At 41.9% G+C, this 24,402-nt stretch overlaps 1 protein-coding gene and 1 long non-coding RNA gene across 3 annotated transcripts in view; one reads left to right on the forward strand and one right to left on the reverse strand.

The window, feature by feature from the left end:
* LOC126532283 (interference hedgehog-like) overlaps positions 1-15,395 on the reverse strand; it is a 31,809-nt gene extending 16,414 nt beyond the window's left edge. Inside the window, exons 1-8 of one of the 2 annotated variants that reach the window (XM_050179958.3) lie at positions 15,238-15,395; positions 8,188-8,273; positions 7,060-7,362; positions 6,234-6,380; positions 5,433-5,576; positions 3,765-3,938; positions 3,011-3,121; positions 1,954-2,109 (exon numbers count right to left, since the gene is read on the reverse strand). In XM_050179958.3, coding sequence (XP_050035915.1) covers positions 1,954-2,109; positions 3,011-3,121; positions 3,765-3,938; positions 5,433-5,576; positions 6,234-6,380; positions 7,060-7,362; positions 8,188-8,266 — 1,114 coding nt within the window. In that variant the 5' untranslated portion in view covers positions 8,267-8,273; positions 15,238-15,395. The remainder of the gene's footprint in view (positions 1-1,953; positions 2,110-3,010; positions 3,122-3,764; positions 3,939-5,432; positions 5,577-6,233; positions 6,381-7,059; positions 7,363-8,187; positions 8,274-15,237) is intronic. The other variant, XM_050179957.2, reaches the window with a different exon arrangement.
* A 3,047-nt stretch (positions 15,396-18,442) lies between these two features.
* Positions 18,443-21,814, forward strand: LOC126532303 (uncharacterized). Its single transcript, XR_007599742.3, has 2 exons — positions 18,443-18,619; positions 21,650-21,814. It is a non-coding gene; the product is annotated as an uncharacterized lncRNA (long non-coding RNA).
* Positions 21,815-24,402: the final 2,588 nt, after the last annotated feature.

Below are 24,402 nucleotides of genomic sequence, written 5' to 3' on the forward strand. Positions count from 1 at the left end.
TGCCACAGTATTAGAACTGGTCAACGCAAAAAGTCAGAACTCGTGCTTGTTTACAGAACAAGCAAGCAAACAAACAAACAAACAAATAAATAAAAACCACTCATGAAATTAAACTAGCAGCATCTCTTTATTCCTACACTTTAATATTCAATAAACAAGTACAACATATGACACTGTTCAATAGTGAAGACTGAGCACTTACATTAATTAGTATTTCTTTTTAATCAGAACTTGGTAAAAAGAACACTTTGCAATGATGTTAACATTCAATAGAACATTTTAGCATTGCCACAAAAATAGTATGGTCACATTTAAATTAGCAGCAATTAGACTGCAATAACAAAACTTGTCTTTCAGTTGCTGCCAGGCTGAGGAAAATATATATTATATTACAATACATATCAATTACTTTGAAACTTAAGAGGCAAGCGCAAGCTTTAGCTCAGGGCCAACTCCGATTTCCCTATTCAAATGCATGTAAAACACAGATATACTTTTATAAGACAATAGGTCGACTGATATGAATGAAATTTGTATTACATCAGAGAGAAAATTAAATTAAAGAGCCATTAGGAAGCAGAACTCTGATTTAGGGTCTGGATGTTTTTAGGGAAATGTTCAGAAATTGGTAAATTAAAAAACTTTGAAACACGAAGTTTACAAATTTTTATCCTTGCGTCAAAAATGTAAATCGCAGTTCTGTAAACTGCATCTGTAGAAGCATCCAAACGAACAAATTTGATGTACCATATTTTTCAGTGTATAACACCTCCCCCCCTTCATTACTACGACCCAGGGAAAAAAATATGTGGTGCTTATAAGCCACGGAAATAAGTGCATACAACCATGCTAAAATCCTTGCAAAAAGTATACACTCACAGATGCACGACCCGTCCACATCGTAGCTTTATCATCAGCTTACGCTGCGCTAAGACGGCCGCTGAGCGCAGCTGATTGTGATCAGAGTTCTAATTTGCCAGGTGCAACCGTGCACTATTCAGTAACTACTAAACACAAGGAGATTCATAAAGAGGAGAATGGGCAACCATGGAGAGGAGACGAGCGCTTCAACACACAAGGGTGGGGCTCCCTAGAAGATAACAAAACTGAATGGCAGAGAACCTAGCCTTAAGATGTGGCTTCACGTCAGTGCAGCGTGCACTGCTGTGAAGCCACACTTCAAGTCCAAATCTGCAAATAGCTCGCACCCCGACTTTGCTGCTAAATTTTTCAAATTCTTTTGCGGGTCATATGTGCAAAAATATGAGATATGTATGAATTTACAGCTTATGTTAAACTTACAATGTTTAAGAGGGTTTTGTAAAAGTCCAACTTCCAAATTAACGACATATTTCAGAGCGGTGTTTAATACATAAATTATGTCCACTGCAGATGTATTATTAGGAGCAGCTTACAGAATTGCAATATCGTTTTTTATTGCTGACTTACAGTTGAGACCTTTGTACATGAGCTTTTTGTTTATTTATTTGGGATTTTCAGCTAGTTGTTGTTTTAAAGAAACGGAAGCCTAAATAAGAAATCAATTTCCTATAGTCACTAGATATTAACTAACCTTAAATGCAACAAAGCTTATAATAATCGAAGCACTGGTTGCCGAGAAAAAAAATTTATTGATTGCCATGCATTTAGATAGGAGCCCCTGAGCTAAAGCTTCCTTTTAAATAAGCAATGAGCACAAGTTCTCAAATTCAAGAAGGCCACAGTGCAAATGTCTTCCGACATCAACCTCTGGCCATTGCCGTAAATCAATGTTCAGCAACAACAAAAGTAAAATTGGTGCTGTAATAAAGACCAGTAAAGACAAAAGCAAACTGAAGGCATCACCCTTTCATTTCTCGTGTAAAAAGCTTGAATAAGAACGCCCACATTTCAACAACAGATACAGAGCACATAGCACATACAGATACATGCAGTGCAGATGGCAGTACTAACCTAATATTGTGATGTGAGATGTATGATGTACCCTTTTGCCATTATGAAGCCAATGGACTGTAGGCACCGGGTTACCCTGTACTGAGCACTGCAGACGAAGCTCTCCTCCATGTTGTACAATGTGGTTTTGCAGTGGTGTAATGATGTGGGGAGGCTCTGAAAATAGCACAGTAAAAAGTGAAAGGCCTTGAAACACATAATCTTTCAGTTCAGAGCTAATGTAGCCGAGAGTCACTACAATCCAATCCACTTCGGCAATAAATGTATGTTAGATTGGAGTTAGAACCAGCAATTAAAGCCTACGCAAACACTGTTTAATGTATCGGTTTAGAGATATGGTTCTTATAGGTAGGTGGATTCGCACAACTCACAAAAACGCTGAATTTGGTCATGAAGGTTGAAGTAATGCTGCATATCTACATCGCACGACTGCATATAATTGATTGAAGTATTCTGCACTTTGCATGCCGACAGCACAAACTGACCAATAATGCTCACTTGGGGATTCTGATGGCAGGCTACAGTGATATTGATAAAGGAGTGCCTAATGAGTCATGCAACAAGGCCTTTTTGCTTCTTTACAGAGCTGAGTTGATCAAGATTAGGCAGCTCAGCCCGCAAAGTCATCCTGCTACACCAGGAAAGCAACAATGCCAAAGTGTTATTAGATTGATTGATACAGACCCAGAAAATGTAATCTTTCAGTGAAATATGAGTGGAACCAAAGCAGCAGTAACAGCACTTGCACTTCACACTGCTATTCTCTTTTATTGTGTAACAGCACCATTTTAGACGTTGCTGATTTGCCACAATCAGTGGATTTGTTTGTCATGTGAATTTAACATATTTGACAGCATGCTTAGCAAGCATGCTGCAAAGCTAAAGCAGCGTAATGCCATCTCACTATAACCATTATCGGCCAAAACACTAAGCTAAGTTGATGCCAAACTACAAGAGAAACCTTCGTATGTCTTCAATACTGGCAATTAAAAATAATTCCTTTCTTCATTTAACCTCTATAATGTTTAAAAGATTTTTTTATGAAGTAATCACTCACCTTGAACAACCAACTTCATTTTATGAGCAAAAATGGTTCCAAGTCGGTTGGTAGCCTGGCAGATGTATATGCCATTGTCTTTTGAATGAACACTAAATATTTCCAGATTCCCTGCATCAGACACACAAGGAGAGCATGAAAGGCCACAAAAATAAAACTGTGGAGAATGACATTCAATATGTTAAATGCGACATTCAGAAGCCCACGGCAACACTGTCAATGGGAACTGCCATTCTCATCTGAAAATCTAAAAAATCTGATTTTAAACATCATAAGAAGCACTACCTCTAGCTGCTTTTTTGTGAAGCTCTCAAAGGCCATCTTTGAACACTGAGAAGCACTCACAAAACCAGTACAGAATGACCGTTATGACATCTACTTTGCGACAGCAGCTTAGTGAACGAAGCCTAATTTCACCTGGGATCTAAAATGCAAAAAGGCTTGCCATAACGTAAGCGTTCGCAAGTTCTTTGGACCTTCATCTTGTTCAGATGCCCCATATAAGCTACAAGGGACCTGAGGCGTGCAACCTATTGCAACCCAACAATAATGCAATGCCAGGGAGTTGCTGCACTCAGGCTCTTACTGACTCGACTGTTGTTCATCACTTGGGTTTAAATCACAAATGAGCATCAGCCTGTTGATCAATGCACGTAGGTGTGGAATGCAAATAAAGGTTCTAGGCTGCAAATAAAGGTTCTAGGCTGCGAATAAAAGTTATAGACTAGCTTCTCAGTAAACATATTATGCTTACCAAGCACAATCCTGTGCCGTGTTCTGGGCAAGTGGCCCCCTTCCTTATTCCAGCTAAAAACTGGGGCGGGATTCCCATTAGCAGCGCACTCCATCGTGACATTGCTTCCAGTTACCCCGTTCATGACTCCAGGTGGAACGGAGGTGAAAGAAGGCACTTCTTCAGCTGCTGGCTCTGTTAAGACAAAGAAGAGCATTTTTCAATCCTACTCAGAGCTGAGGTGTGCCACAGTACCCACCATGGTGGTGTAGTGGCTTTGGCATTGCACCGCTAAGCCCGAGGGTGCGGGATCAAATGTAAGAACACCTGTGTATCATGCATTGGGTGCACGTTAAAGAAACCCAGATGGTAAGAATTAATCCAGAATACCCCACTACAATGTGCATCATAATCGTATCATGTTTTGGCATGTAAAATTAAAAATATTTAAATAACATGCCACAGTTCGTTACGTGGCAAGGTGCTAAGGCATCGTATGTGCTGTTCACGATTTCATTTTTGAAGCAACGTTTGCATAAGCGATTATGTTTAAATTATGTATGTGTCAATTTCATCCAGAAACACGAACACTTTGATGAGCTGCTGGTACAGCCAAGCAAATAAAGTAATCAATGTGTGAACTTTTTTGCAGAATAATTCGCAAAGCACACTTGGCACTACAATGATTCCTTGTTCTCTACAAGCAAAGTCTTCTTACACTAACTCAGCTACAGTATCGTCTTCAATATGGCAGAATACTATGCAAGCAGAAGCAAAGCAAGTATAATCCTACACAAGGGGTAACAGTAAATAATGAGCTACTGACTCATCTGAAAACATGAGGGATGGTTTTCCCATATAACCACAGAACAATATGTTAAACCTTAGGCATGACCCTGTACCCATTAGATGCTGAACTGCACTTAATGGACCCCCTCCCCTTTTTTCGGGAGAGGAATGGGAAGGGGAGGGGCTATTTGGGGTTTTTCAGCCTTGTAGTTTGTTATGTACCTCAAGTACTTTTCCTCACTGAATTTATGTTACCAAACGGCAGGAGCACATCTGCAAACTTTCGCAAAGAGAACTTGACCAAGGACTGTGTATTGAGTTCATTAATTTTAGCAGGCAGTGATTGTATAAGTCAGCGGACAGAATGCTCATTGCTCCAGCGAGGTATTCCACCAGACACTACACGACACAAAAGCGTAAAGAATCCCTGAATGTGAGAAATCAAGGTCGCAATCAAGGCTGTGAAAAGCGTGGAAAGGCATCACTACAAAATAGCGTCCCAAAAATACAGCCCCCAGCCTTGGATAGTCACAGATTGGGCTGTTTCATAAATGGAGAGCGGGAATAGCTCTCGCTCATCTGTTACCAACATTTGTTGAAAGGAAAACAAGTTATTACACAACGTGAATTTTTCGCCTTACCACACGAACACCTTGTTCCTCAATTCCGTGTGATGGCCTTATATTCACTACAATAATTAGGCAGTCCTGCAAGCTATCAAACTAAGTACTTTGTGAACCACTCATCTGACTCTGTCAGGCTGCCTTTTATGTACATTGCAAGACTGCAATGTCTTCTTTCATGTTCAAAGTGCACAGGATTATATAATACTTACATCACTTTGAATGCCCACTACATACAACTTCCTACAGTTGTGCAGACACAAAAAGGCAGGCTCACCATGCACTGTGAGGTAGATCTTATGCAATGCAGTCAGCCGCTTTTTGATCAACGGATTATGAGCTGTACAGAAATAGACCCCCGAGTCCCATATTGTGCTTGATTGTATCTGCAGGTCTCCAGAAGGCATTATGTGGTGTCGGCCTGAAAAAAGAAAGAAATTAGGAGATTCTCAGCGCTATCGTGTGCAAGAAGTGCCAAGTCAGCGAGAGCCGTCAATCCTCTGCTGCAATTCTTTGGTGCTTTACTGGCTAGGTACACGGCTGCTATCCTCATACGCTCCTAGTGCGCTGGTCACTTAATACAGAGCCCAACCTCAATGCACCTGGGAACACTTCCGCATCAGGCATACATTAAACACAGCCAATCCATTGCGAGTGTGCTCATCTCGCATCATTCTGTCATTCTCTGTTAAGCCTGAGGTTTCTGCATGTAGCACTCCTCTCATCAGGTACCTTCCATTTGTAATTACAGACGATGTTGTTGGCCGTTCATGCATGTAAAGTGCCTGTGCCTCAGAAATGTGTGCACAATTTATTATCTATGGTCACATGTGTTGCAGGCCACATAGTGATAAGTGCGTTTGGTATGTGTGCTAGTTCAATCTGTTCCGTCAAATGTTTAAATCCTGTCACTGAGTAAATTTCGAACATTTTTTTTGTGTGTGTGTGCAAGCGCACATGTGTAGTATCTGCCCAAGGAACTTTCCCATAAATGGCATATGCTACAAAGAAAGAGAAGCATTGGAACATGCAACATGTAGTACACTTGGAAAGATAATTGAAGCAAAAGGAAGCTTACCAACAGTTCTATTTACAGATGTCTTGTTAAAATGAAATTCTGAAACTGCAGGAGGAATGCTGTAAGGCAGCCTGCAGGGAACTACAGCAGTGTTGCCAGCAGTGACAGAAACATGAACATCCTCTTGTGGTGCAAAAGGTGTCAGAGCTGTTTAAAAGGGAAAAAAGAAAAAAAAAAGGATGAAGGGGTGCTTACTTGCAGTTTTGTTCAAACTCCACAATGACAGGACCTGACATTGTAGTTAGTTGTGATGTTCAAAACTAACACAAAGAGAAAACGCCTTCTAAATCGGTAAAAGATTTCAAGAATAATTTCAAGAATATTTGCTGAACTGAAAGCTAGGTAAAACAAATGTAAGTTTGACAACCAGCAGCCATATAAATACAGGTTCAAAATTAAAGTCTACATGCGCAGTATACAGTGGTGTTATCAAAAAGAATAGTAAGGCTGTCCTGTGCAGTTTCTCACTGCTTTGCATAATTTCTAGCAAGCAGCTATGGTGGTGGCTTTTCCGTGTTTCAGTATCAAAAACAGATGTTTTCAATAGCTTTTTGATATCCAGGCACTCGTATTTAAAACATAAAACTTTTTTATTTGCTTCATGATATCCGATAATTTGCTATGTCCATGTTCATTGTGTCAAGGTTCGACTGTAATTGGAGATTGCTGGGAGAGGCCTTCATACTGTAGTTTACATAAATAGGCTGATGATGGTTACGATGATGAAGGTAATCCAAAACAATGCATTGTAGCGGTCTACATAGCAAAAGTACAAATCAGTCAAAAGCAATTAGTCAGTAGAAAGACTTGGCAAGGAGGTGCTCACTGGCAACAATGGCAGTTGCTGGAGTGCTCATGATGAGCAGCTCTCCCAACTGGGCAGCACATTGGTAGGAGTGGCGTGAATGGTGTCCGGATGTGTTGGCTGGCCTGCCATCAACCAGCACTTGCAAACGGTGCTTAGACATCTTGACAACACCAGCTGACCCCTCGACCAGACTACTGCCATTTTGCAGCCACAGGATGTCGGCCACCTTGGGTGACACTGAGCAGCGGAAAGAAGCCAGCTCGTGGTTCTCCGCATCGACAAACACCGAGCTTGGCTCCTCCACAAACTTGAGCTCTTGATCTGCAACAGATGTTGAGGCATAAAATGACGCTTGTGGACATCTAAACAGGAAGGATGGGCTGGCTAGTGCTTTTGCAAACTCTTAAATATAATCACCATCACTGACAAGATGATGGACTAGAAAAGAAAACACAAGCGAAATAGTCACGTGGTGGCCTAAGTATGTTTTATTCTAGACCAGGTATAATTATACGAACAACTTATTTCATCTTGAAGCTCAAAGCTTCCCAATTTTGATCTCAACTAATATTTCTGAATAGCTGAAAGACACTCATTTCATAGAACAGAAAGACAGACAGAGCTGCTATCCTGAATTTTGTACTGTCTAAGTCAATTAGGAAACGAGTATCTATTAACCCTATCACATTCATAAAATTGCAATAGTTAAGCTTCATACAGTACATCTTTGTGCAACTTGTTATGAGACTAGACTGTATGCACAGGTGAACGCACAGGAATCCTTGAAAGCACTTTCACATTGGAGCAGATAATTGAAATAAACAAATTACTTGTGCCAGTTGAAGTGAACAGCGCAAAGCACTTTTCCAAAAAGTAATTGTTTCAAAATGCTTTCATTCTCTCGGTTCTTTGTTCCCAGTATATAAACTGCATGAACACACGAACACAGACACACTTGGGCACTTCCAGTTTCAGAACTACTTTCTAATGAAGCATACTTTTATCCAAACATGATGTCATAGCTCCGAGCCTGCGCTTTTGTGAATATGGTATCCGTGTCAAACATGATGACTGTGTAAATAACGCTAGTTTAAAATGCACGTGGACATCACTGGAAGCAAACTAAAGGAGCAGTGAAAGGCATACCTTCTAAGATAAGGGCAGCAATGAGAAGGTGTGTGAACAGGTATAGATGAACTGCCCAAGTTAACAGCTGGAAGCCCATGATGTTCCTGAAAATAGGACGCCATCTTAATTTGTGTGAATATAGTACATGCTAAAAGTAAATTGCAATTACAAATACATGGGCACAAAGCCGAGCAAAACAAATAGACATGCTGCAAAGTAGTACTTTCCAAGTGGAACGTGCAACTGTCTCATAATACAAACAACAGACAAGTCCTAATCACCACTCGCCGCGGTTGCTTACTGCCTATGGTGTTGGGCTCCTAAGCACGAGGTTGCGGGATCGAATCCCGGCCGCCGCGGCCGCATTTCAATGGGGGCGAAATGCGAAAACACCTGTGTACTTAGATTTAGGTGCATGTTAAAGAACTCCAGGTGGTCCAAATTTCCGCAGCCCCCCACTACGGCATGCCTCATACTCAGATAGTGGCTTTGGCATGTAAGGCCCCATAAATTAAATTTTAATTTTTAAGTCCTAATCGCCACTTGTTGAAGGTTGAAATTTCTATTTAACTTGCGTCCTGTGAGAGTGGTACTTGCGTACATTTCTGGAAAACAGAGCAATGCTATCGCTAAGTGCCTTACATGTTTGTTATGTGTAGTTAAATTAAACGTGCTGCCTTTAATAAATGTTTGATTCACATGATTTGCCCCTGCAGCTTCAAAATTATTGACACTGATTGCTGAAAACTTGGTGAAGATGATAAAACTTCATTTTGAGACAAATAGGGTGAGTGGCAACATAGGCATTCCACGCATGCATCCATGAATTAAATATCAGGTCCATCATAGCCACATTTATTTTTATTAGATTAGTTTGCCATGCAGAATAAGAGAGAAAGGAGAAACAAGTCATAGATTGGGCAAGATGCTGATTTATTTTGATTCAGTTATAGCTCCAATTTTCATATGAATCATTGCTTGTAATCCAATTAGCAAAATTACAACCTCAACTGCAATAAGACGTGCTACCTTAGTGATTGATGGCTGTGCTGTATATAAAGCAACAAACCCAATTTAATTATCTATTGCTCTTCATTATACCGTACTGTGAATGTATGAACACTCTACATAAAAATTTTTACAACACAGTAAGTAATCTGTTGTGCATTTAGACAAGAGGCACGCCGGCTGCAAGAGTTCCAATTCTGCTCTCACTACGGTTATTATCAGATTACATTTCCTGCTACTGAAATGCACTCTCACATAGATCTAGTACAAACCTAATTTTGTTAAGAATGAGAAAGCAACAGTATATTAACCAACAATAAACACTCACAAATGACCTAAGCCAGCTAATCAACATTTACTACATCACTGATGGCATGACAAAAGACAGCTAAGTGACTTCTTATGATGCATTATACACGGCAACTTTACATCATTATAATTTCTGACATTCACTACAGGGTCATTGTGGTGAAGACAGACATTGACATTAAAGGGACCCCGAAACATTTTTCTAACTAATCAAAGAACGGCCTCATTATTAGAGTATGTCATCCCATGAATCTCACATCACAAAAATTTTTCGAATCCTTCAATTACAAGTGGAGTTATCGCTAGATACCCGGCTTCCTCTCTCTCATATTCTCCGCTAGCGTGCTAGAAGTTACACAGCAGAAGAGCCAAGAACGCAAATCTCAGGTTGAAAGTCAAGGGTCCCGGTGGCGAAAGTGGTCATCACGGCACCTCGTGGCGGCCGAGGTAGACTACGCTACGCAGCTACGCGCAGTGCAAATTTTAAATTATTTTTGTCTTTTTGAGATTACGGACATATATGTTTTTCATTTACTTGATTAGAAATTATTAATTATGTATTACTGAGAATATTCTTGCAATCACGAAATCAGCCAATAGCGAAACCAACCGCTTTCGATGACGACAATGCAGATGAGAGAGCGAGCGACTGTTCACCGCTTCTGACACGAGGTAGCAAATTTCCTGCTGAATGCAGTGCAATAATATTTGGCTCACAGGTTCACGGGAGCTTCATTAACAGATCGCCAACGTTTTTTTTTACAACATTCAAAAAGTGTTTCAGGACTCCTTTAAAGCTGAACTTGGCAATTTTGGCTTACACGTATTATCACTGTACTAATAGAAGTTGTGGCCAGTTTAAATGTAGTTCAGGAGTGCCACACAGGATTGCTCTACACTGATTTCTTTTCATTCTTTGCATTAACCTGTAAATCGACTAGTGTAACCCTTAGACTACTGCGTTTTCCGAGTACTTAACCTCAGCCCCTGCGGGACTTTTTCACGTGTTTTTTTAAGGCATTTCTTGCTACATAGAAACTGGTTCTCTCTCGTCGGTTTCTTTTGATTCAGAATTCATCAACAGTTCATAAATCTCCTCGTCGTATGGGCAGACCTGATACACTGGTTCGCCATAGCTGCCCTCCCTAGCACCGAGACATTTCTCCACCTGCAGTCAGAACTTTAACTTACAAGTTCGTTACGCATTTAAATGACCTTGCCATCGATGGCACTACAGGTGTGGAATGTTCTTTCTTGCACAAGTTGCATCTGTAGAGGCAGAGAGTGCACTGACAACACAAAAAAGAGTATACTCAGGAATGGCAAGGGCTGTGTGACAGTTGGTGCTCAAGTTATCTTGGAAGGGTCAGTGAAAGGATTAAGTAGATGACATCAGCTTGTATATTTTTAAAGGGCAACTCTGGCAATTTCCGGATGTCCACTGACCTTGATAAAATTTTGAATATATGTTCTCTTTTGGACTCTGATTATCTGTGCCAAACAATATGACCACAAGTCAATTAATTTCCCTGAAAATGAATTTTAAGAATTGGCTGCACACTCCCAACTCATGCCCACAAATGTATGACATTTTACTGGCCACCCTGTGTTTGTGACCTCAGAGTCTACACCGCCACTTCGCCAAGAAACGACGAAGCTGGCTCCTTTTTCTACGAGACAACAGCTGACAATCATAATTTTGACAGACATGATGGTTGGTATTTCTCTTCATCTTGCTGCAGCACAATGCATTGAGCTTGGGGCTCATCATTTGCTTTGCGTGGCGGGGGCAGGTCAAAAGCAAATGGCGATCCTTCAACATTCATATCACTGCTGAAATCGACGCTGTCTAGTTTGAAAGAGATAGAAAAGCTCCCCTTCTCATCAGAAAACATCATCAGCTTTGTTTTTTTTGGCGTACCACGTGTACAGCACATTTGCATTACGGCAGTGCAGGATCTGATGTCATCATAGACATCACATGAAGCAGCTACCCATATCAGTTTTGGTAACTCGTTTAGTGGTTACTTAAATTTATTGACGAGTTTCTAAGCAAACTGAACCACCCTACTGGAGGTAGGACTGTCAATGCCATTTGAATGTGACAATATCCTAATAAAGAAAGCACTGGAGTTGCCGTTTAAGCTATTCGACTATAGACGCACTCCGACAAATAAACATACCAAACTAATTAAAAGCTGAGAATTAGAACTGCTTAAATTGATTACTAGTAGAGCCAATTGAATAATTTTACCTAAGAAATCACTTGCTTTGCTCCCCTCAACAATTATAAACAAGGTGCAGGACGTCTTTTCTTTTTTTTTTTGCCATAGTATGCACGGTAAGTTATTCAGCCAACAAAGTGTTATGTACAGTTGACAGCATACACTGACACTGTATGGTATTTCCAAAGTCATTTAATGTTTTGCTTTATAATATCTTATTCAAATGCGGCACTTCCATTCGCGAGTGAGCCCGACTTGAATTTCTTGATCGTGATCTCCCTTCTGCAGCTTGTACAAGGGAGCTACTTGTGATAGAGAATCGGCTTGATTGCAATCGAAATTGCCCGTGGGAAACCTGTATCACTTCTTGTTTTTTACACTTAACTATCGTGCTCTTGTCTTTATGACACCAGAACTACAACGGTAAACAGATGCAATGTTCCAGACTCCCTGCTGTGCTCAATTAATTCTGACAAGATAGCACTGGCACAAGCTTAGTGTTCACTTTTTCTTGAGTGAATAGCCTGCACAATGGATAGTGATATCTCACTTGAAGAAAGATCACTTGAATGAACTTGTGTAACAATCCCTGACGAGACACCCCGCTCCTGCTATTCTAGTCTACAGAAATCAAATTCAGTTCAATAAACTGAAGCACATGCAAAACGTTATTCATGCTACGTTTTTTCCTCTTATAATACCCAATGTCTAGCTTTACCTTTTGTCAATCCCCAAACATTTGCTTTCAGGACTATGCTGCAAGCCACTGACGTGGCTTTTCTTCATAGCTAGTGGCAGTCTCTCAGTGAGAGATGTATGCCAAGGTGACCAATAAAGAAAAAGTCTCTTATAGGCAGTGAATAACGAGAGCTGTCGGAAAAGAATGTGCCTGTGTTGGACTAATAAAAATATCTGCAGGGGAAGCTGTCCGTGAGGTGCATGGTTGCCTTGGCGCACTTATCCAATTTTCAACATAAGCTGCACTCAATGCACAAATGCAGCAGAAAGTAGTTCTTTTAAGGTATGTATTGTACACGCTTTGCAAAAAAAAAAATAGTTGCATGTACTTTTGAGCAATGCCAAACAAACATAATTCCTAAACTCTGTTTATTCTTTGTCTGCACAGTAAGCTCCTGCATAAAGCTTAATTTAGTAAACATTTTTCAATTACACCAACACTTTCCTCATGCTTCTTAAGGTTCAAGTGAAGTGTTACTGTATATATTTTGAGAAGCTGCTCACTCCTCCCCTCATTTTCTTGTATGTGCATGCATGGAAATACATGTTTCCTTAACATCAGATACAAAACCAAACAACCGTTACTTGTAATTTTCAAAATTACTTAACTGTGTTAGAATGTTTTCTTGGTATAACGAGTTTACAAGTGGACTATTATCTTGATATGTATGTCACTAGATCTCTTCCATTATGCACATGAGTATGCATGACCTGTTGTGCCCGGTTGTTTCAGTTTTGCACAATGCTGAATCAATGTGCACTGAATATAAGCGCTATTATTTGGGTGGCTGTTGTGCCAAAGCTGTTGGCTACAATCACCCTATTGCAGTTGTTTTGTTCCTTATAAGTGAACGAAAAGTAGAGAAAGCTGAAAGTCAAACACAGATGGTCATACTTACAGCAGGAATATTTATTTCGCTATAATTAGGTATCATGCCAATACTGAGCCGTGAAAGAAAACTACCAGGGACAAAGAAACAGTTTAAAATACAGGATCACTAATTGTCACTAAAGAAAACTTCACTAAAACCCTCTCAACAAACACAGAGCCTGGTTGCAAACAAGCTTTTCAAGAAAGAATGGGTGCTGTATGGCTGGCTTTCTAAAATTTCTAAATAAATTGTTGACGAAAAAAGATCAGAAGTGGAAAAAATAAATAAATTGCTGTTAAAGGAGTTGTGTGCTGTAGATGCATGTAAAAGGGCTTGTTGCAAAAAAAGAAAATCAATGGTTGTGTGTAAAATATAGAACTGCTACATGACTACACTGCCAAAAACACTAAATGACGGAATACAAGCAAAAATCACAGGTTGCCATGCAGGCTTGTGCCGCAAAACTGAAAGAAAACGTATCCATTACCCATCTTTTCTGCACTGCTTCTATAATGTTTGTCGTCGTTCATACCTAAGAATTTATTATGGAGAACAGTAACCAGACACTAACAGTCTGCTGTTGCAATACATTTTGTTAGTTTTGATTATATGAAAATACCAAACAGTTCCTTTCGAATATGAATAGTTAGTGTGTAGTACTCGATTTGCATTCGAATTATTGCCCAGCTCTAATGAAAAGCAAACTGAGTATCATTAAAACTGCGCTAGTGTATTCTAAAGGGATACTTCACAGTAAGGCACCCAAATCGTAACAGTGCAATGACAAGGAGCATTGTAAGAAAACTAACTAGCATTCAATAAGAAGTCAACCACTTACTTTGGGTTATTCACACATATCACACATTTCTCTATCAAGGTATCATTTTTTTTTTTATTGGTTATCAAAGACAAGCAGGAAAATTACATATTTATACAGTGAAACTGCAGAAAGCTTCTTGGATGCCAACATTTTCAAAAAATTTAAAGTACTCAATATCCACAGCTGGCACAAAACTACTGCACCCAGCACACTATGCGTAAGAATGTCTTGGGTTACATAGTCGTGATTGGAAATTTCCCCGTCATTTTTTTCACAAATTTTGCGACTATTTAAGGTAGAAAAGTGCATGACTGTAGTACCATCGGTAGCGCACCTATCGCTCTTAGCACAGGCAACTTTCTCAATCCTAATTAATGTATTCTCTCGCACGTAAAATTAACCAACAGGCACATTTGACCTTATGGCTGGGAATACTTCAATATCTCGCCGCACTTGTGACGTTACTATCCTACAATTTATGGCTGATCAATGTACAAAATCCTATAGCGGTAAGCTTCCATGACAAATGACAGCTTTAAAGTACAAAAAGAAGTCCCATCCTAAGTTATGTCTCTCTTCCTCTGCGGCATGCTCCGACTTGTTCGGCTACAGCTAGCGCGCGATTCCCTTACGGGACGTCCTACGCCCGCAAGCATAAAATGGAACGGTAAAGTTGTAAAACGCCACCAGATACCGTATGATAACAGAAACTATCGAGATTAGTAGTGAGCAACTCCGTCCCGGAAATGGGTGCTTTGGGAGCCACTTCGCACTTCTTCAAATTTTCCTTTCTTTTTTTTCGCATCAGCTCTTTCCCGCTCCTCCTCAGTGTTGATGAACCCTTTGCGTGACAAATCACGTTATTCGATCTCAGCTGCGCAAGCGGCCGCTGACGCGATAGGGCGTGTTGCGACCGGCCCTCCTATTAGCGCAACTTTTGAAAGAAGCGCGGAACAAATTAGAAGACCCCGCTGTGCCGAAGCGGAACGGCACGCTCGCGCTTTGTTTACTTGCGCGACACCAAAGCTGCTGTTCGCAATGCGGCCTGCGAACTTCGCGCGCCGCGCGCACCGGATGTCTAACCGAAACGACTTGCCTTTAGCGGTGACATTAGGTAGTCCTGCGTCGCCCAGTCGACGATGGCGAAAATCGCTTCACGGCGCGCAGAAAGAGACGTCCCGCGAAGGGATCGCTCATCTTGAATGACGCTAGCTTCTCGATGCGGCCATCTTTGCCGGCCAGTCGCGGGCGAGGAGGAGTGACGCGACGGCGGCGGCGGGTTTTCGAGCGAGGATACTTTTGAAGAAGGGAGCGCGAGGAGGAGGGCGTCCGACAAGAAGAGGGGTTCAGAATTCCAAGGTTACAGAGGGTCAGCTGCTGAGCCGGCGGCGCGCCTCTCCCACCCAAGTCTCTCCCTTCGCCGTCGCCCATGGTGCATTCCTTCTGGGGAGAAAAGCAAAAGGCGTCTCGTCTGCCGGTCTCTATCAGATCTCCCCGCCGAGCAATGCGCGCTTGCGGCTTTAATGACTCGCAGCCACTTTCCCAGTCGCGGAGACATTGAACGGATGCTCATCTCATTTCAAATAGCATCGGCGCTCTCGCTGCGCCGTTGCATGGTTGCCGAAAAGCGCGCGACCAGCGTGGGAACTGCTACGCGCTATCAGCCCTGTTCTATCTTGAACCTGTCGGCTCGCGCGCGACGGATTCGCAGCTGCATACAAATGAGGCTGCGCGCGCCGCATTTCCTATTCGTGAACAATTCTGGATTAGTTGCGCTCGCCGCTGCGCTAAAACTCTTCCGATCTGCCAAGTCTATTGGTAATTTCGACGTATGGAACTGCCTGCGCACTGCACGAAGCACGCATAAAAACGCGCGTTTCTATAACTCACCATCGCTCATCGCGGCTTGACAAAGGGGTGTGCGGCACGCCTTGGCGCGGTGCGATTCTAATTTGCCTCCGTTGAATAACAGCATTCGTCAGATCGCTTGCATCAGTGTAATTAATATACTTGTGCGAAAAGCGCTATAGTGGCCGTTCAAGTTAACTGGGAATTGTTATTACGGTTGATATAACGTTCAGCTTCAGCAAACCGCCGCTGGAACAAAGGGACGAGGGCAAAAATGTTTTCTTCATCAAAGAGATGAAATATTTATACCGAGACGGTCCTCGATTTAACGAACTTCAATATCTAACGAAAATTTCTATTTCTCCAGAGCGTATCCACAGATGGTAGTGTGCATTATTCCCCTCCTTTTAGCAGGGTAACATTTCATATAACAGTTCCGATTTTGAACAAACTGTTGGCAGACGCACCACCTCCGCGAGAACGACTCGCCCGGAAGCGGCGAGCAAAATGCATTGACCGGTACCGTGTCGGCGCCCAAGCTGGGTGCGTTCCAAAGTTCGCGCACGTGCCCGCTCAGAAAGCACGTAAGCGGGAACGAACGTGGTGCCGTCGGCCCTTTCGTGCTGAACACGCAGGCTATCGTCAAATCATCGACGCTCCGCAGATGCTTGGGAAGGAGACCACCCGGCGGACGGGAGGCGTTGGCTTCCCTTCTGCCGCGGAATAGTTAAGGTGCCAGTAAACGCAGTAAACGGTCACGCGCAGAAAAACGATCGACGGGCACAGCTAGGGCCGAAGGGCGTTTCTGCACGCGATCCGCTCGCTTCGACGTGTACGGCGAAGTTTTGCACAGCCGCGCTGCTTCTTTTTCTGCCTCCGCAAGAAAGCATATATATATATTTGGTATATGCGCGATCGAGGCACACGCATCGCGGCTGGGCTAAGCGTTGTACCGACGTACATGGTAATCAAAGTAGATGCTTTCAAGTGTGGCAGGAATGGTCGCAATACCTTCGCACTAAGTTTCCTGCTTACAGCGCTGTATCGTCGTCCAGATATGCGGTTACGTGTGCTTTGAAGCGTGCCGTGCTTTTATCTCCTAAACGGGTGTGGCCTGCGATGTTTACATCAATCACTCTTGGCACTTATGCAGTTTTCGCAAGAGAACATTAATAATTCACACCATGTTGAAGGTGATTGTGAAACAAATTTGTTCATGATGTCAACTAAACCACGAAAACTTCTATTGAAATAAGTCATGAGCTGCAAGTATTTTGTTCACTCAGTTGATTTAACAACATTATTTACTGACTGTAGTATATATACAGTTTTTCTACCCGCCACGGTGTGCTTAGCGGGGGTCCTGCTGCCCAATGTCGTAGGTTCTATCCCTCATTCGCAACGAGTAAAATGTTATGACGGTGGATGAAAAGACAAAAAAAGTACCGCACACATACACTATTTTCCACTTTGACACTCGTAATGCTCACGCATTAAAAGAAGGAACGAAGGAGGTAAAAAAGAAAAAAAGAAGATTAGACAGACTAAAACAAGAGGAAGGCAGAACACACCTCAACTGGCCCACACAGAGTTCGGGCAGAGCAGACAAGAGTCTATTATACTGTGTGTAAGATTTCTAGAACAGATTTGTGAGCCTCGTATTGGCACAAAGCACATTCCCCATTTCAGCGCTCTCTCTATAACGGGCATAACAGCTGTACATGAACTACTGTTTGTTAAGTGCACTCTACGAGTGTCTTCTTGTTTTAAACAAGATGTACGCGCTCGGGCCAGCTTAGATTACTTTGTACGGCACTTTTACAGCTGTCAGTTTTCGTTCATTCGACAGAAAAAAAAAAATTCCTACAGCAGAAAATGAAGGCCGAATCCTATTCTTGAATTTCGCGTCCAAATATCAGCGTAGGTGGCGTGATATGTCGCAGATTTCTAAGTTATGGTACTTGGGCCATTTTGGCGCACAATTAAGTTTCAGAAATGTGCTAGTCATTGAGTCGTTGCTCTCGAGTGCATCCCTTTACAGAACCGTAGGGGCTGTCAAAATGCGTGACGTCACGTACGGAGAGAAAGTGCGGAATATTCATGGCGGTGTCCCCACGGGTCTTTTTCTTTTGCGTCTTTTATGCCTTCCCACACCTTTTACGATAGTTGCTAAAACATTATCTTACGGCAAGAGTAGCCGTTTAGCTATTGCAGAGACGCAATTTACTAATATATATTGGCTTAATGTGACTCTTAACGAAACGCAACACTAAGTTTTACCTATTAAATTAGTCCACAGGACCATACAGGACTATAGATATGCATTTTTAAAGGGAAAAGGTTGCTTTTCAGAGGGGAAAATTAGGGCTAAAGTTCCTCGTTCTTGAATTTCGCGCCTTAACTGCCATGCCGGTACCTTCGTGGCGGATAGTTGGGCCCTCTTGTTCAGAAAAAGGCCGTGTCTGCTGTGCCCGGGGCACAGCAGACGAAAGGTGCCCGAAATGTCTACGTTCACCCATGACGTCACGTCCGCTATAACCCATGATGTCACATCCGCTCATTTCCATGGCGGCCGTCTTACGGAGCCGGCTGCGCTGCGAAACGGTCCGTATTCCATGCCCACTTAGAGCGTGAGTAATTCATCTTTCCACGCTATATGCGTGTAATAAAGGATTGGGGCTGTGAGCAGTTTGATGCGTTACCATTAGGTACCTTGTGCGCATATTTTGCCTCCTGGCCGCGTCAAATTGCAGCCGGCATGTGGAATGGGCCGTGGCATCTTATATGGAGCTGCTCATGTGAGTGGTATTGCCTCCGTCAGGATCGTCAGTGCGTGCACCGAACCATTCAGTAGTCTGGTTCAGGGGAGGATGCGCGAAAGAACTAGGACGTAAGAAAACACTGGCATGACGAGCTGTTCCGTCAGATCGCGTTACATCGCGCTTTTTTTCATCTCGCTCGAGCGAGAGGATCTTAGAACAGCATTACTACTGCTTTTTTACAGCTTTGCTGCGGCTCATTTAATCATCACCTGCATTCTTTTAATAATACAAATGACATCGCTGCGCGGAAGAGCGTCTCTTGAAGTTTCCAAACAAGAGCCAATGCCGCCGTGCCTGCTGCATACACGCTTGCCTTTCCTAACGCAGTTAAGACGCGGCACTAGCTCTGCTACTGCGTGATACAGGGTCACTGTGATAAGAAAATTAAAAAGAACAAACGAAATTAAGGCAGAAAATGTCAAACGTTGCCAAGCGTGATAAACGGACCTGCCTCGCTAGATGAGTTGAAGAAATCGGCGTCCTGAAGTCAGCTTCGCCGCAGTAGACTAGTGTTACGCGTTGAAGCATGTCAGAACTGAAGAGTGACCGCTTTCACCGACATAAATAATATGTGTTCCTTAATGATGTACGCGTGCACCTGCCGTCTCCTGTTACATTACGCGCGCCGAGGCGCCTAAGTGTACTGGCCGGCCTTCAGCGCTATTTCGGACGTGGCTGTGATGCTTTGAACCGTTGGTTTGTCGACCTCGTAAGCCAGTTAATGTTTACACTGCCATTTTTTTCTGAGCTGTTGATTTCTTCCATAATAGCTACGTAATTTCGTAGTTTCCTGTTCAACTGCTTTGGTCATATGCGAGTCAAGGTTGTTCTCTTTAGCCGAGCGCAGTTTTGGAAAGCGAAACGACGCTCTTGCATCAGCATATAGTGCCGTCGCCCATTTACAACACAGTCAATCAATGTAATTTTGTATGTCACTGGGAAACCGCCGAACGCAGGGAACTCACTCGCATGCGGGGAACTGCATAACTAGCCACGGGATTACCGTGCCTCTTGGGAAGCTGCTTTGCATCAAAGGCCAGGTACCCTTGCTATGATTCACCGCAACATATTTTGTATGTCTTACCGCTTAACATATTTGTATTGCGGTGAAGCTAACCTTACGGAACCGAATTTCGCAACGCTTTTTAGACTCCTGCATCTCTACCAGCCACTACCAAACGCTTGTCAGTACGTCTCTTGGCAAAGGTCCAGGTAAATCTCCCCTGTTGGGAGTTTGGGGGACTCACGTATATGAAAACTGCCAAGGAAAGCAGTTGCCCTGATGAAGGCACGCTCCCCTGTCGAAACATTTGCACCAGCCTGTCCGACCACCGTTATCACCGCAACATATTTGTGTGTTGCGGTGAAGCATGCCGTTATTGGGAAAGATTTACGTGAATCTGGAATGTATGGTTTCTGTCAGCGACTAACCTAATGTTCCACTCTCATCAAAGCAGATTTTCGTGGCAGGATGCATGATGTCTTGAGAACTTTTGTTGGCTAAAGCCATACATGCCAGGTTAGCTCTTGTCACAATAATACGCTTTACCGCAATACACAAGAGGCCCCGCTGCAGGACACGCCCGCCGTAGTTAGCCAAAACCTTATGTGATGGTTCACTGCAAAACACCTCCTGTATTGTGGTGAATCGTAATAAAGCACATTTGTCAGTTTAGAATGTAAAGACCCTTGCCCTTCGCTTTTGTAATAATATGACTCAGTTTAATGAGAACATGTATTCACTGCTAAAAACATCCACATTGAAATGGAGATATGAACACTGATGGCAGCCTATGTGATGTTTTATCCCTTTACTTTTTTGTGTACCTGTCACGCTGCCATTATTAAATTTTCCTGTACTTCGTTAGGTGCTGACGTACATAACATTACATCACAAAGAGCCACTGTGTAATTAGTGTTCAAGGACCAGTGTGGTGGCTTTTCTCAAGAAAGGTTTGGGTTATTTTGTTGTGAAGGTTTTTTTTAGAGAGGTCACTTTCTGAGAAGAAATCAGATGTCAGGAAATAGACCTCAGTGGCACAGTAATCTTGGCTGCCTTTTGCTCAAACGTGCCCTAGACATAATTGAGTGATTTGCACTGGCAACTGGACAGCAGCCTTAGCTTGGGAGACCAGTGATACGGCATATTTTATCAAACTAGGCGACACATAGCATTACCAGTCCGAACAGAGACCTGTTTAAATGTTTGTCACCTTTAACACCTACATTTTCGACCATGATTTCAGAAAAATCTGTAGCACATTTAGAACCTAGATTTTAAATGCTGTATAAGTTGGCTTCTTGTTCACTGAAGTTGTGCTCAGCTTCTGTCCAAACGGGAGAGCACTTCTGCATAGCTTATTAGGGAACATTCTTATTTACATACCTTCTTTTTATTTATCTCGCCTACAATCACGATTAGCACATGAATGTGTTGTGCATTTATCTAACTTACAATGCCATGTTCAACAGCACAGTGCATGTAGCTTGTGTTGGTTCATTCAAGCTAAGCATTGCTACAGCCTTTAACTGTAGGTATCATGGTATGAGAGCAGAGAAATGGATATGCAAAGACAGTTGGGCACACTGAGACAACATCTTTGTTGCGTGTGAAAAGGTGACAGATACACAATATGGGGAGAACGCATGCACTTTCATATTTTCTCGCGCTCAAAAAAAGCCGGAGGAATAAGGTTTCTTCACTGTGCCATAGAAACTATATGTTTGCTCTCAAAGGTAATTCTGATTCATTGGATATGTTCCTGTGCTGTGTTTATTTTCTTGAGTGTGCTTTAGTTTTTGCACGTTAATGTTTCAAACTCGTTTTTATTTTTACAGACTGAACATCCCACATCTTGGTTTGACTTCCTGGTACAGGATACTTGCACTTAGCATGGAGTGATGAAGCAGAGCAGTGTACTTTTATTAAATGTGCAGATTTTAGCAGTATAACAGCAGTTCATTAAAAAAACGTGTGCTGAAAATAAAGTGTTCTTACCCACATTCCTCGTTGTCTATTTATTTATTTATTAATACTGTCAACCCTCATAGAGGGTCATAACAGAGAGGACAATACAATTACATAAATCAAATATGGACAATGTCAATGTACGTAAAGTTGCTTAACACTTGTCAATTCACAGTTAATAAGATGTTCACTTGAATGCTGTTCAGCACACTTCTGACGTTTATCAAAATACGTACAATGAATATCAAGTCGCACATATCACTTGGCACTTCAAAACTAAATCGAAAACTCCCATAAATATGCCTCAGCAGCATTTTCAAAGTCGGTGACATCTTTTAGGCTAACAATAGCGTTTGGCAATTGGTTCCACATTTCTATCGCATCCAGGAAAAATGAGTATCGATATGTATCACTGTTGGTATGCTCCGGCTTTATGACGTAGTCGTGGTTAGTTCGCGGGTATCTTTTGTCTGGAGCATGTAGATATTTGAGCTTATCAATCTTAAGTTGATCCTGCATTATTTGATAAAGCACCTTCAGCCTATATTTTTTCCTACGTACCTCAAGAAGATCGAAGTTGCAACGCTGTAACATAAGCGTGACCGATTCCTTCCTTCGTTATGTCAAACAAATAAAACGCGCCGCCAGACTCTTTCCAACTTCCTCTTAAGCGTCACTTGATGGGGACTCCAAACAACGCTGAATATTCTAGTATCATCCTAATGAAGGTGGTGTATGCAATAAGTTTTACATTACGCGATGCACGTTCCAGTTTTTTTTTCTAAGAAAATATAACTTTTGATAGGCAGTCATGCAGACGTTATCTATATGTTGGTTCCATGTCAATTTTGCTCATATTCCTGAATTCTCTTCAGCAAAACCACTTATATGGGGAACTGATCATGATAAGTGCTCATGAGCATTTTAAAGAACAGCCTTGAACCCTACTCATGCACTGGTAAAATGTATAGATGCAGTGAAATTTAAACAGAAGGCAAAATAGCAAACATGATGCAGTATTTGTCAGACAATTATGCCAGCAATTTTTGCATAAAACGATTTACTTAGAGCATACTAGCACTACAAAGCACCCATCTTTCTTGTTAGGTATACATTACTACAAGGTCTTTAAAGGTGGCCACAAGAGAGATGCTGGCTTTAATGAGGAACTATAGAGGTTAAAGGCACCCATGAAAATGTTTTAAAAAATTATGCAATGCATAGCATTTACTCAGTTCAGAGAGCTTCCAAGGTTGCCATAAGGCCTTGATAGCTGTGGATGAGGGAACAGTTGTAGCCCTATTTGGAGCATGAGAATTGAACATTAAGATCAAAACATAAGTAACAACTCGTAATGCAATTAAAACATCTTGCTATACTTTTAAAAAGACAGTGAAATGAAATTAGTGACACAATTTCCTTGTCTTTTTACTTCATTTAGGTTCAATATACTTATTTTAGTAACACAAAAAAGCAGCGTGGTGAAGCACATAAAAAAAAATGCTAGTCTGTTTTTATATTCTGTTTTCTCTAAATTCAAAGTTCAGTAAAGTTAACTTAGAAAGCTACGGTGAAGCCATTGCTTCAGCCTGTATGGTGCATAACAGCAGCAATCGCCAGCCTAACTGCTTGGGTTTACAGTGCCTTATTTGTATTGTATACCTTTTAAGTGCTGAGCTACTGGAAGATTGATTAAGGTGACCAACATGCTGAACCAGTAGTTTACTGAGTAAAATACATGGAGAAGGGTGGAAAGATAGGACAGAGAACAGGGGATGTATTCTGTGTCCACCTAGTGGAAATGTCCATTTCATCCGCTCCTGAAGTTCTGATTGGCTGGGCTGGCGTATGCATGAGAAGGAGACATGCTCCCCCAGCTAATTTGCACTTCAGCAGAAGAGGATATGGACATGTCCACTAGATGAATACTTACAAAGCTATTTAATAAAGTACTTCTGTAACCAACATGCCTGCTATGCCATCCTTGCTTTCAATGTCTGTCTTAGTAAAAGTGTGAAAGAACCAGGTTTGTGCATGAAAAGTTTTCCTGAGGGTGTGTGCCTTGAAGCCCGTAGTGGTAATCACAGGAAACGGGGGTGGATCCAGAGTAGCACCAAAGGGCAAGCCTTCATCGAAACAAATATGGAGGGAAGTGACTGCATGCTCAAACTTGTCAGCTCACAAGTTTGCCAAGACCAAGTGATATCAGAAGTTGATGAAGCCTACATGGTTAATGTATAACCGCTTAGGCCAAAATTATTTAGCTACTTTTTATGAGGACTACATATTTACTGGAAATCTCAAAATAATTATGTTGGTGCAGAATACCTTCCACTAGTTGTGACGTCCTTGAAAGAATGAAAATGTTTGAGTTGCACTTGTGTGGTGCATGAAGTTACTTTAAAAAAAAACAACTCAGCAATGGAAACAAAATGCAAAGAGTAGTATCCGAAATAAATTGCCACCTCTTTAGGGCTAGATGAATTCAAATAATAATAATAAGCAAATGAAGATCGGGCATACAAGATAGATGTTTCGGCTCCCACTTGAAAGCCTTGTTCACAAAGGTTGTGAACAAAGCTCCAGTTGAACCAGTTCTTATTTTTCATTTTTACGGCTGGCA

This window comes from Dermacentor andersoni, chromosome 5 (assembly GCF_023375885.2).
Source record: "Dermacentor andersoni chromosome 5, qqDerAnde1_hic_scaffold, whole genome shotgun sequence".
Taxonomy (NCBI): Eukaryota; Metazoa; Arthropoda; class Arachnida; order Ixodida; family Ixodidae; genus Dermacentor; species Dermacentor andersoni.